Below are 13,589 nucleotides of genomic sequence, written 5' to 3'. Positions count from 1 at the left end.
GCCCTGGAGAGAAGCAGGAAATCAAATCCCTTAAATATTCATCTCACTTCATTTTATTATCAAGGTGGAGTTAAAAGTTATTCTTCTTTCTTCTGGAAAAATATAACTTCTTAAAAATCAATTTAAAATTAGTAATGGTAAGTTCTGAGTAGTACTAGGCTCTCTTTAGAATTCAGTAAAAAAGAAATGTTTCAATCCAATCATTTTCTAGTTTGCATGGACATATTATTTCTTGGTGAAAATGTAGCAAAATATGGGATTTTTCTTTTAAAAAATCTATTCTGTTTTTATTTTTGCCATCCAAGAATGGAAATCTGATGCTAAAAATAATTTTAAAAAGCACTTGAATGAAGAATTCCTTGAGTTGTAGTAGTTTAATTGTTGTAACACCAGACTGCACCAAAGGATTTCTTGTATTTTTTTTCTTCCTTTATTTCCTTGTTCTTTTAAGGCAGAGACTCATGCCATATTTCCCAGAATGACCTCAAATTTACTGAAATTTGCAGGAATCCTCCTGCCTCTACTTTCTGAGGGTTAAGGTACTAACATGTCATCACATATAGATAAATACTATATTCTTAAACGATAAGAATACCAATATTTACATGTAATGACAAAGGCTCATCTCACATTCTTAAAATGAATTGCAAATAGTGAAGTAAGCCCAATCTCAATAATAATTCAGACTTACCTTTCCAGCATCTAGCAGACAGAATTAGTATTACTTAGAGTATGCATGCATGAGACTTGAACTAAATTCTTTGTTCCTTTTTAGAAAAAAGAAAAACCTTCATGGATGGGGCTGCATTTTTTGATAACTTTTTATAAAGCGATTATAAGAAAAACAATTGTAAATTTAACAGAAGCTTCTAGGTATGCTAAATGTTGGTGTGCAGAGGTTTGAGGGCTGCGAGGGAGTTTTTGTTTCTCTTGGACTTAATGAATATGTGTGTATAAATAGTTCTATTTTGAAAGCAGTTGATAAAGAGTTAGAGGGTATTTATAGTGATCCAGTTAAAACTTTACTGTTGGGAATTACTGTGTTCACTTTGTCAAGCTGTAAGCATGAATGGAGAAAGCATGAAAGTAGAGATGTACGCTTCGGTAGGACAGCTGATAAATCAGTTGATACAGTGGATATTATTTCATTATCTGCTAACTTCAAAACGCACTCTATGTGTTTGCTGATTCTTAGTCTTTATGATAGATTAAACTGCTTTAATTGTTAAAAGATTAGGTCATTGCTGATTTTATAATACCTAATTTTTTTAAATGCCTAATTCCAAGGAGGAGAGAGTACTTGTAAAATAAGGTATTTGTTCATATGAAGACATTTGGTGTATGCAATATTCATGTAACTACATATAGGAAATATGTAAATAAAAGTGAATTGTGCAAATATGCAATAATACAAATAAATATGAGGAAAAATATATGCTGATTTGCTAATCGCATTGATATTTTAGGAATATCAAAGAAATATTAGGAAGGTATTCAACTGCTGATTTAATAAAATATCTATTTCTGCATAGGTGGTTATGAGTTTTCTTGAAAACACAGTTTGAAGAGAAGAGTACATTTCCAGTTTTTTAGGTTCTCTTTTTGGAATTCATTTTGTGGGTTGTGGGACTTGAACGCTGGGCCTGAGTGCTGTCCCTGACCTCTTCAACTCAATGCTATCACTCTACCACTTGAATCATAGCACCACTTCCAGTTTTCTAGTGGTTAATTGGAGATAAGAGTGTCACAGACTTTCATGTACACACAATCCTCAGATCTCAGCCTCCTGAGTAGCTAGGATTATAGGCATGAGCCACTGCTCCAGGCTCCAGTTTTTATTTATAGTCCACGAATAATTCCCAATTATTTAATATCTACATTCTAAAGAAGTTTCCACAGCACTGTAGAGGAATCAAGAGTTCAAGAATTTCACAAATTTAGGACAGGGAAAGAAGATAATTCATAGCATTTTACGCTTCTATGGTCATAAGTCTTTTTTTTCTCCTTTTTCTGTCCTCCATAAATTACTGGACTTTCACATCTCCCTCTCTCTCATCTAAGCCATTAATGTTTATGAGGGTCAGAGTGGAAAGCTTATGTTTCATCCAACCCTGCTTGCTAAGTCTGACAACGTTCTGCTGGCATTTTATAAATGAGAGGAAGTAATTCATTATAAATGCCATCATCCTGTAATTGCAGTGGAAAATTATCTTGCATCTCTGTGTGTTTTTAAACGACTTTTCAAAATTAGAACTAAAGAGTTCTTTCAGCAAGAACACCGAAGTGGTTTTCACATAACTGTGTAGCTAACATTTGAAGCTAATGCATTCACAGATGAAGAATGCCTTAGCCTTGTTATGTTTCTGCAGATATGCTTATGTTACAGGCAGAGAGATGATACTTACCCATAAGACTCAGGTCTAGTGAATTAACTGGATTGCTTTCTACATATTATTCAACACACAACCCATATTTATATTAGCAGGAGGTCAATAAATATACTAAGTTTTTTTTTACATTGAGATTTTGATTTATTTATAGATGTTGGTTCTGTTTTATGAGATTGCAAAGGGAATCCAGATATTTTGATCAGGATGGAGCTATGAAGTATGTATTTTGACAAGGAGACATAAATCCAAAGCCTGTCTCCCAGCCCCTACAGCCTACAATAACCTGGTTCCCTTCAGGTAAGGTACATATCCTATACAGGTATGTACAACCCTATACAGACCCAGACCCTCCGCCCCCTAAAGCTTCAAAATATCCCCTGATGGAGAATATGGCAAGTTCTCACTTCTCAGGAAGGAAAACTTCCTGCAGCTCATCTTCAAGCTCACTTTCCTTTTCCACTGTTTTCATTAACCTTCCTCCTCTATTTTTCCCTTTCCCATTTCTTTTGGTTCTAACACTGCAAACAATTCTTAGGGAGTCATTTCTGCTTTGTTCATTTTCTCTAGAAATCTCCTCCATCGGCAGCCAACATTCTCCATTCAACAATTTTTCATCTCCATTGACGTTGGTCATTTGTGGGCACATAGCAAATGCTATGCTTATTTCTAAACTCTCTGGCCTTTCAGAAGCTCCTCATATTTGCTACAGGTGAAGTGCTCTCATAAAATACTTTTCTTCCTAAAACTTTATTCTTCTCATATATATTTAATTGTCCCTTCCATATTTCAAAATCCCTGCCATCTCCTTTCTGTAAGTTCTCATTCATTAATCTAACCTTCATACAAATTAGTGTTTCTTTAGATGACAGTAACAAAAATACATTTTTGAAATTCCATGTTTGAAAATTTGGCCTGATAGCCCATAACAGCCTGCAATCCCAGTGTCGTAGGAGGCAGAGAAGCAACGCGCATGGCTGCAGACCAGCGTGGGTACCAAGGCAGCTAGGTGTTATCTCAAAGAGCATGGCAGCTTTCTAGTACACATCTGTTGCCATATCTAAGTGAGAGGCAGAGGTAGGAAGAGGATGGTCCAAGCTTAGGACCAGACCAAAGTTTGAGATCCTAACTAAAAGACAAACAAAAATTAATGACAGCTAAAAGTTCTGGAGGCCACAAATTTAACCCTTAATCCCAGTACTATCAAGTATATCTATAAATAAATAAGAATAAATGTAACTAAGATAGGACTATATATTTTATATATAATTATATATAAATCATATATAAATTGCTATATATAATTACATTTATAAAATATAAATAAATAGGAATAAGTATTCATAAACATAGCTTTAAATATGAGGAAAGAGTTCTTGAAAGATATAGACTTGATATAAATGTATAAACTGTTGGGGAAAAATAGTCATTTTAACCCCAGGGGCAGTGTCTGTGTCTCCTGTACTTGCTCTGCTCTTCCACAGGCCTTCTCTACTCCTGTGGAGATTCTGCTCTTTAAGACACTTTTGTTTTGTTTTGTTTTGTTTTTTTGCCAGCCCTTGGTCTTGGACTCAGGGCCCAGATCCTGTCCTTACTACTTGAGCCACAGCACAAAAAGTGTCCTGTACTTCCTGCCTCAGGTAGTTTCAAGCTATGATCCTCAGAAATCAACTTCCCGAGTAGCTAGGATAACAGGCGTGAGGATGCCCAGCAGCTGGACTTTTATGACTCTTCCCGCCTCTGTAGGAAGAATGACTAAAACTCAATCCCTGTTCATCGTCTCTGTTCCTCACCCTCAACTCCTCCCGGATCCAGCTGCTCTGGCCCCTGGAATCCATCATCTCCAAGTCTGATTCCACTATTCCCCTTATCTGCACAGGAAGCTGCCGTGTTTCTTTTTTTTTCTATCACAATGGCTGTCATCCAGACTCACCACTCTTAAACAATGCGCTCATGCTGCTTTTAGCTTCTACCTTCCTAAATGTCCACCAAACCTGACGCTTCGCCTCACCACCAGAATCCCACCGTTGGTTAACACTGTGCATCCACTAAGCGATGTGGCTTGTCATATCTCTTCGACCGGAACTGCACACAGGTTCTGCATTTGAATTCTGATTGCCAAATGATCATATTAAAATTAAAACATGAGAATAAAAGAATAAAGCAGAAGAATGCAAGCCAACCATCAATGGTTCAAGCCTGGAAGCCTAGCTACATGAGGGTCTCCTTTCCATCTCTCTCTCTCTCTTTTTTTTAAACCAATCCTGGCCCTTGAGCTCAGGGCCTGAGCACTGTCCTTGGGTTTTCTCAAGGCTAGAGCTCTACCACTTGAGCCACAGCACCACTTCTGGCTTTTATTTTTCTATGTATGTGGTACTGAGGAATCAAACCTGGGTCTTCATGCATGCAAGGCAAACATTCAACCACTAAGCCAGACTCCTGGCCCCCTTCCATACCTTTTTATCCATCCAACTCAAATGCATTTTCTGTATTAATGTCTTTGCCAAGTCTATCAAATCCTGCCAGCCAGTCTTTGACTCTTGCCTTTTGTGCAAATCACTGTGATTCCATCCAAAGATACAAGCTCTGTCTTTGAGCCTCATGGCCAGTTTTATTTCCACATCTCAGAGAGCCCCTCTTCCCTTCTGCTCTGCATTGGGAACTCCCCGTGGAAAGAGCCATCAAATTCCTCTTCCCTAAACAAGGCCAGTAAATCCGTGTTAGGCGATGCTAACCAAAAACAAAAGTTTCACCAGTAATTGGCATCATTGACTACAACATTTCATGAAAGACATGGCTTAACTCTCTCAAAAACATTTTTACACACATTATGAGCAGAGATTAAGGAACATAAAAGGGCAGACTCTTCCCCCTGTTTGCTGTAACTATAACAAACATGGCAGACTAAGTAAGCCCATTAGAATTAGTGAAGTGACTCAGAGGCCGCCAAAGGCAACCTCCTTCTATTGTGATAGCATTTAGCACCTTCTGGAGAGTCCCAACACAATTATGGAGGCTTAAGAAGTGCCTGCCTGATGCCCAAGCAAGAGTCATAAGGAGAAGAAGTCTCGGAAAACACAAGCAGTGGCTGCTGCAGCCAAGAGGCGCTCATGAAAATCACTTACCTTATAACTGAGATAGCCAAGCAGAATAGTTTCAAACAGACTGATCAAGGCCACTGAGACCTAAAAATATACATAGTAACTCAATTAGAAAAGGCAATAGAATTAAAATCCATGGTCAGAATTACTCCATTAAATTCACATAAATATGCAGATACTTTGTATGTATGTGATACGTGTATTTGTGTGTGTTTGATATTTCCACTGGTGACAGAGGTGGTTTATACACCTAAACTTGTATAAGTACATGGCAGTGTGTATATGCTAGTTTGCTATCTCCTCTACTTCAGCTTGCTGCTTTTTTTTTTTATCATTTCTAGCATCTGTCTCAATCTTCATTGATAATGTAAAGAACTTGTTCTTCAACTCTGCATGATGGGATACACCCCTGCAATACCAGCTACTCAAAAGTAGATATGGGAGGGGGAAGGGGGCGGGAGTTTGGCCTAGTGATAGAGTGCTTGCCTAGCATGCACGAAGACCCGGGTTCGATTCCTCGGTATCACATACATTGAAAAAAGCTGGAAGTGGTGCTGAGGCTCAAGTGGTAGAGTGCTAAGACTTGAGAAAGTCCAAGGACAATGCTCAGGCCCTGAACCCAAGCCCAGGACTGGCAAAAAAAAAAAAAAAAGCAGATATCGGGAAGCTCTTGATTCAAGGCCAGCCCAGACAAAAGTGATGGTGTGACCCTCAGCTCAGCAAACAAGACAGGTATGATGTTGTGTCCCTCTAACCCCAGCTACATGAGATATACAGATTGGAGGACTGAGATCTAAGACCGCTCTGGGCAGAAAGACAAGAGGCGAACCGAAAATAAATAAATAAAACAAATGACGCAAAAAGGGTTAAGTGTATGATTCAAGTGATAGAGTTCCTGCCAACAAATACAAGCCCTTATTTCCAATCTGATTACCACCAAAAAGGAAAAAGGGTTTAATATTTGCACACGTGCGTGTGTGTGTGGGGGGGGGGTATGTGTGTTCCTAGCCTGTACAATCACATACAATTGCCCGCCCCCAAAAAGTGCCCCTTCCTAGCAACACACCCCCAGAATCAGCATTTTCCTTCAAAAACATACAGAAAATAAAAGAATTTGAGCTACACACTGATGATTCGCATCTGTAAATCTCAGAGTCTACCATCTAAGGGGTTGCTATTCAAAAACAGCAGGGAAGTTTACGAGACTCCTATCTCTCATTAACCACCAAAAAGCCAGAGGTAGAACTGTTGCGCAAGTGAATGAGCTCAGAGACAGAGCCCAGCCAGACCTTGATTTTAAGCCCTAAAACCAGCATTAAATGTGTGTGTATGTGAACCTCCTATTGAATAGATTTAATTCTGTCATCCACCTCAGAGGGAAATCTAAAAATAGAACATCATCATCAACACCTCGAAATACTTTCAGGCTTCATTTTAAAGAAATTTGTAAGCAATCCTTCCTTCACAGCTGAGGAACAAAACCCTCATAAACATGCTTCTTGCCGAATTCCCTGCTGCAGACCCGATTTCTACCATTACTGTCAGAAAAACATCATCATAACAGAAAACAAATAGCTAGAAAAAAGAACTGCAGAAATTATTCTGTTAAGCATCTCAATTAATTTAAATGAGAAAAGAATATACTCAAATAAGCAAACACAAAAGAGACTCAAAATAAACACATTTGTTCATAGATTTATTATTTTATTGTTATTATTATTATTATTACTATTATTTTGTTTTTGTGAGTAGGGGGGCTTGAACTCAAGACCTAAGCTGTGTCCCTGAGCCTCTTTGTGCTCAAGGATAGCACTCTACCATTTTAGCCAGAGTGCTACTTCTGGGTTTTGAGTGATTAATTGGAGCAAAGAGTCTCACGGGGACTTTTCTGCCCAGGCTGGCTTTGAACCATGATCCTCAGATCTCAGCCTCCTGAGCAGTTAATATTATAGGCATGAGCTACCAGTGTCTGGCACATTCACAGGTTTTTAGGATATGAGGTTTTAAAAAGGCCAGTTTTAATTGTTGTCTAGTACTGGAATGAAAGTTTTGAATTTATATGAACATTAAATATGGGTACGGGGAGGGGAGGGAAGAAAATAACTAACCAATCCCTTGAAGCATGGTTGAGTTAAAGCAATAGCCAATGAGTAAAAGCACCAGGTAACAAATTTAAGTCCTCATCTTGGAATTTTAAAAAATAGAAGAAATAAAAATAGACAAATGCTTAGTGGTATAAATAAAAGATGCCACAATCACATTCAAGAGCCAGGCATGATTACAATAAGAAAGTTCAAGCTCCTTGATTTTCTCCACAAGCCACTAAATTAAAATCAGCCATGCTGCTTTCCTGAGGTGCATATTGCTAGATGAGCCTTAAGATATTTTTAGCACGTTACTCTGAATTCTTTTCAAAGAGAAGCATTCTTTTTAAAACAAGACCATTAAATAGAAGGAATCTGAATAGATCAAAATATAGCTAAGACAATAGATGAATATTCATAAAATTACTAATTCATTTTAGTTGAAAGAGAGACAGAAATCTAGGAGTGAGAGTGAAAGTAAAAGACTATTTTTTGATGAAAACATAAATATTGAAAAATATTTTTTTTTGTGGGTCATGGGGCTTGAACTCTGGCCTGGGTACTGTCCCTGAGCTCTTTAGCTCAAGGCTACCACCCTACCCTTGAGCCATAATCCTACTACCTGTTTTCTAGTGATTAATTGGAGATAAGAGTCCCACAGCTTTGTATTGCCTGGCTTTAAACCATGACCCTCAGATCTCAGCCTCCTGAGTAGCTACGATTACAAGCATAAGCCACTGCACCCGGAAAAAAGAATTATTTATATAGGAATGTGACATTCAAACAAAAATCAGTGGAAAGCAACATAAAAATCAACTTGACCTCAATAAACCATGGCATGTCCGTAGTAAAATTGTGATTGCATAATTATCATAATGCAGATTCATTATGACATGTGTACGCTTCACAATCAGAACAGCATTAAAAAGGCAAATATTTGATCTGAGAATGTTTGAAAGAAAGCTCACAATATGTGAATCTCAAAGTTCTTCCACTTCCCTCAGACTCAATTGCTTTTGAATCTCCAACTGGATTCTCCCAATTACCCAGAATTCTGGGTAATTGCCTAAGAATGTAATTCAGACATGCTGATATCTCTCAGATTCTCCTACTCTTTCTTAAGGACTCTTCTTAAGGGAAGAACAAATGGTTCTTCTATTTGCACAATTAGCTGCTTGGGAACTAAGCTCTATCTATATCAGGACTCATTCATTCGCTGAAAAACTATATAAGGGTTCAACCATGTACCTGGGAGGATATGAGGTAAAAAGTAGAGGAAATTTATAGGCTTTCATCTTGATTTTCAAGGAAATACAAAATGGAAATATGCAAATAAGGAAGTTTAAAATAAAAGAAAGCCTTATTTTTATTTTTTCCACACTCTTACAATGTTTGGGATTTAATCCTAGTCAAGAGTAAATTCTCAAAAGACAGAATGCACAACTGAGGAAAACAAGACAAAGGCAATGAAAACATTAGTGCAAAATATGACTAAAAGTTAAGGGGAAAGACAAACTTATTTTGAATATGAAACATGCTTCAAACCAGAAATGTAGGAATAAGACAAAATTGGACCTGACCTGCAATCCCCACAGAGGGAGACTTCTATTCACCCAAAAGATGTGAGACCTAGGAAAAGAAAGGTGTAAACGTTAGCTTAAAAAGCAAATAATGAAAAAAAATCCATTCTTTTAGAAATTTCCATTAATGTTTGAAGTGCTAAAATAGTGCTAGTAATAAAAGACAATGAGATATGCAAATTTCCTTTAGAAAAATGTTACTGATCTTTGCCTTTCTTCATAAAAATTCTCAGCCATATCCCAGCAAAATATATTTTATTATATTTCAATTCTTTTCCAAAGGACTTGACAAAGCAGTTTATGATTCCAGTCCATTTTGATCAGTCACCCCTTTCAACATTCTCACAGGTCTCTCTCAACTCACCCTTTCCTTCACTCTTAGTTCTGTAAGATATGCCTTGAATATTATGACTACAGTCTCTCCCATTTCCTCTCTTCATTCCCCCTTCCCTCTCTCCTTGACTCCAAGCCCCACTTCTGAATATCTGCTTCCTGGTGTTTATTTTGTTAAACTGTGAGATGGTCTCTTTCTATTTCATTTTTTTAATGTTAAAATGAATGAAAATAAAATAGGTCATCACTTCAACAGTGATATAGCCTACAAGGAGAAAGAAAATCAAACCGAACCCTTTAGCAGATAATTCTTCACTGAATACTCATATAAGGAGCCTCTACAAATCTGTTTCATTTTTCTTTGAGGCTTGTATTGTTGCTCTTGTGGTTTTGTATTGATACTGGGTTAGAACTCAGGACTTGGGCTCTGTCCTTTAGCTACTTCATTCAAGGTTGTCTGCAATCTATCACTTGAGAAATATCTCCTTTTCCAAGATTCTAAGTTAGTCTTTCCTGGAAAAATTTAGAATCATAATAATCATATCCAAGCCTCCTGTACAGATAACATTATAGGCATGGAGCCACTGGCACTCAGCTACTTTTTTTTTCAAGTTTTAAATGTGCTAATAGTTGTACAATACAAACTCAACATTATAAATAATCAGCATAATTTCAGTAATTGAGAATAGAGGGCACATTACTATTTCAGATTTGTATTATTATAAAAAAATTTAATACATTACAAAAATCAGTGACAAAAATCCTTGGCACAAAACATCATATAATAATAGCCCCGTTATATAGTAATAACCCCAAATACACCAAATATTGTTTGTAAGCAGAGCTCTGTGGCTCATGCCGGTAACCCTAGCTACTAGAGAAGCTGAGATTTGAGAATCATGGTTCAAAACCAGCCCAGGCAGAAAAATCCATGAGACATATCTCACCTTAACCAGCAAAACCCGGAAGTAGAAATGTGGTTCAAACAAGCCAAAAAGAGCTGAAGGCGTTGAGTTCAAGCACCAACACACACACACACACACACACACACACACACACACACACACACACACACACACTAACTGAAGACCACAATCCCAATCCTTGTCACAGAAATCCTAGATTTATTCCATCACCCAGAGAAAGCTCTGAGAATTCCAGTTGACAATGGCACCAACCACTGTCTTAGTGGGGTTTACCATATCTCTCCATTGAAATGTGGTAACGATTCCAAAGCTTGTATCCTTAATGGATGTCACCACCAACGTGACAAGTTCTAGAACATTAAATAATAAGTCTATTTTACCCATGGGTATGTAGTAGATTATATTTTAATGCTACACAGCACCAGGCAAGATACAGATAGAGATGATGAGTTCATTTCCCAACACATTTCTCTTATATTCTCAGTAACATTTGAGAAATCAGACACAAACAAGGAATGTCAGAGTGGAGGAAGACATATGCTTAGTGTTGGCAGAGAGAGAAATCATGGACTTCCAAAACTTCTAAACAACCAAGTCGAGCAGTCCCTGGAAAACTATTAAATACAACGCTAAACCTAAGTCTGTGCATACTTTCACTGGGAAATTGATAGGTAGCATAGATTTACTAAGATCTGGTTATTCTTAACCGAAGGCATTATTGTTCATCTAGGATATTTTCTTGTATACAATGGAAATGCTGTAATTGTTAAATTAAATAAGATTATATATCTATATGACAGATAGATAGATAGATAGATAGATAGATAGATAGATAGATAGATAGAACAGTCTGGCATGAGAACCAGGAATGGTGACTCAAACATGTAATTCTAGTTACTCAGGAGTTGAAGCTGGAGAAGATCAAGGTTCTAGGAATAACCTGAGCAAAATGTCACTGGAATCTCCCACGAAAGCACCAGAGCTGAGATGGCTGTGTTTTTCTATGGCTACTGCATTCAGGAGGCATAGGTAGGAGAATCATAGCACAAGAACTCATCTGAGAGGAAGAGATTCTACCTAAAAAGAAAAAAAAATAACTAAAGCAAAAAGGCAGAAAACATAATTCAAGGGCTGCCTGCCTAGTGAGTGTAATTCCCCAAGGTAAAATTTCAAAAAAGACTATGTCATGTAAAATAAATAACAACACATGAGAAAATTTCTACATACCTTTAATATATACATTTCTAAGAGAGATGAGAAATTCCAATGAAAAACTACCTTGTGACCAATCTCCTTATTATTAAACTGGATTTTTTTAATGGGAAGAAAATGTATACATTTAGTAGAAAGCTAGTATCCAAATTTTCCTTCAAAAAATGAATTTCTTATGGAAACCTAATGTTCATGTGCAATCTGATCTACAAACTCCTATATAAGCTGCAAAACAAGGAGCAGTGAAGACAGAACTGAGGCCATAAAGTCCTTCCAATCTCATGGATGAAGAGCACAGGAAGAAAGAAACCCCACACAGGCACATGCTACTGCAAGATTATTCACAGCAGGGAAGTAACTGGAATATAATAAGTGAATTAAAGTATCATTCTCATCATCTTTTATAACAACATCACCACTGAGAGAAAATAACTAGCTAATATTGTGAGTCACATGTTATGTGCCTATGTGCATAAAAACAGACTTCATACATGATATTTTTAAAATACCCAAGGTACCTCCTTCTAAGTGTTGAGGTCTTAAGTAATTTCTACTTTTTTCTTCCCGTCATTTGGACTCATGTCATCTTAAACATGGGTCAGTCACTAAATCATTAATTACTGAACAAAAATCACCTGATCAAAACATCACACAGTGAAAAGAAAAGAATCAACAAGAGCAAGCAATGTGAGTATTCAGCTCTGAGTATTATTAGAAAACTGGAGAGAAGCACCAGATGCCTCACACCTAGAATCCTGGCTACTTATGAGACTGAGATCTGAGGATCACAGTTCAAAGCCACATTAAGCAAGAAAATGCCCAACTTACATCCAGTAAAGTACTCAGAAAATGCCAGAAATGGTGCTGTGGCTCAAGTGGTAGAATACTACTACTAATCTTGAATAAAAAGAATAAAAAGACTAAGACCCAAGTCCTGAGTTTGGCACCGAAAAGAAATAAAGAAATAAAGAAATATGCTTCCTACTTTCATCTTTGTCATTTGATGCACAGAGCACAGTAATCATTTTAATATTTTTAAAGTAGAACGCATGTGTTCTCAAGACTCATCTTTTGACCTGACTATCCTTTGTGAACACCTTAGAATTCCAAACTGAACAACGTCAGACTTTAAGAGCAAAATAATTTTCCTATCCTTCTGTTTGTCCACTGGGTGACATTTTCATTGAGGTTTTAATTCCTGAGGGAGATGAGATATAAAGCCAGACAGCACAAAATATCTGCCACCCTATCGTGTCAGAAGCTCTAATTCAATAAATCTCTCTGCTAAGTAAGCTTCATTATTTTAAAATAGACTCTGGGCCCATCAAGACTACTTCTGGTTTTCATTAACCCGGACTGCATTAACAATGAGATCTAAACAGAAGATGGTACTTAAAATGGAGCCATAAGTTCACTTGTGGTATTTCTTTTTAATTATAGTAATCTGATTTGTCAAATGTATATCCCTTATAATTATGGTTAAATACTCCTAGCAATATCACATACAAGTTAATTGTAGGAAACTTTGGTCGTCTTACTGTTTCCATATAATGTAATTTTACCCTGCTGGTGCTTTCCCCACCCCCACCCCACCTGGAAACGTTTTTGTGAATCATTTTATGATTTTTTAAGACTCTCTTGTCTCTATTTTCTTTATAAATCATCAAGTTCTTTTTTAAATCAACTGTGGTATGTTAAGAGGATTCTTTCCTGTGCACTGTTCTTAATATACCAGAGTCATCAATGATCCTCAATCATTTGCATTGTGTAAAATATCCTTGCAATTGTTGAGCGTAATTTTACTACTTCTGTATCATTGCCTGACTCGACAAATCTCATGCTAAGAATGAGAGGAAAACAGGCAGAAATGACACAGTCTTGGCCCTCAGTAAGAATACAGAGAAGGTAGAAAAATGGCAGAATTAAATGCGACACATTCTTGTGAGAATACTCTTCAGGCTGCAGC

General features: G+C 37.1%; 1 protein-coding gene across 7 annotated transcripts in view; it reads right to left on the bottom strand.

Moving 5' to 3' along the window:
- Window positions 1-13,589, bottom strand: part of Kcnt2 (potassium sodium-activated channel subfamily T member 2) — a 267,206-nt gene that overhangs the window by 162,772 nt on the left and 90,845 nt on the right. For all 7 annotated transcript variants that reach the window (XR_016536895.1, XM_090341474.1, XM_090341480.1 and 4 more), the window contains exons 4-5: window positions 9,153-9,201; window positions 5,513-5,572 (exon numbers count right to left, since the gene is read on the bottom strand). Coding sequence is in view for 6 of the 7 variants with exons in the window: in XM_090341474.1 (XP_090197600.1) it covers window positions 5,513-5,572; window positions 9,153-9,201 (109 nt within the window). In the remaining variant the exon portion in view is untranslated. The remainder of the gene's footprint in view (window positions 1-5,512; window positions 5,573-9,152; window positions 9,202-13,589) is intronic.

This window comes from Megascapheus bottae, chromosome 10 (genome assembly GCF_031878675.1).
Source record: "Megascapheus bottae isolate mThoBot1 chromosome 10, mThoBot2.hap1, whole genome shotgun sequence".
NCBI lineage: Eukaryota > Metazoa > Chordata > Mammalia > Rodentia > Geomyidae > Megascapheus > Megascapheus bottae.
The sequence above is the reverse complement of the archived record's forward strand: the minus strand, read 5'-3'. Positions and strand labels throughout refer to the sequence as shown.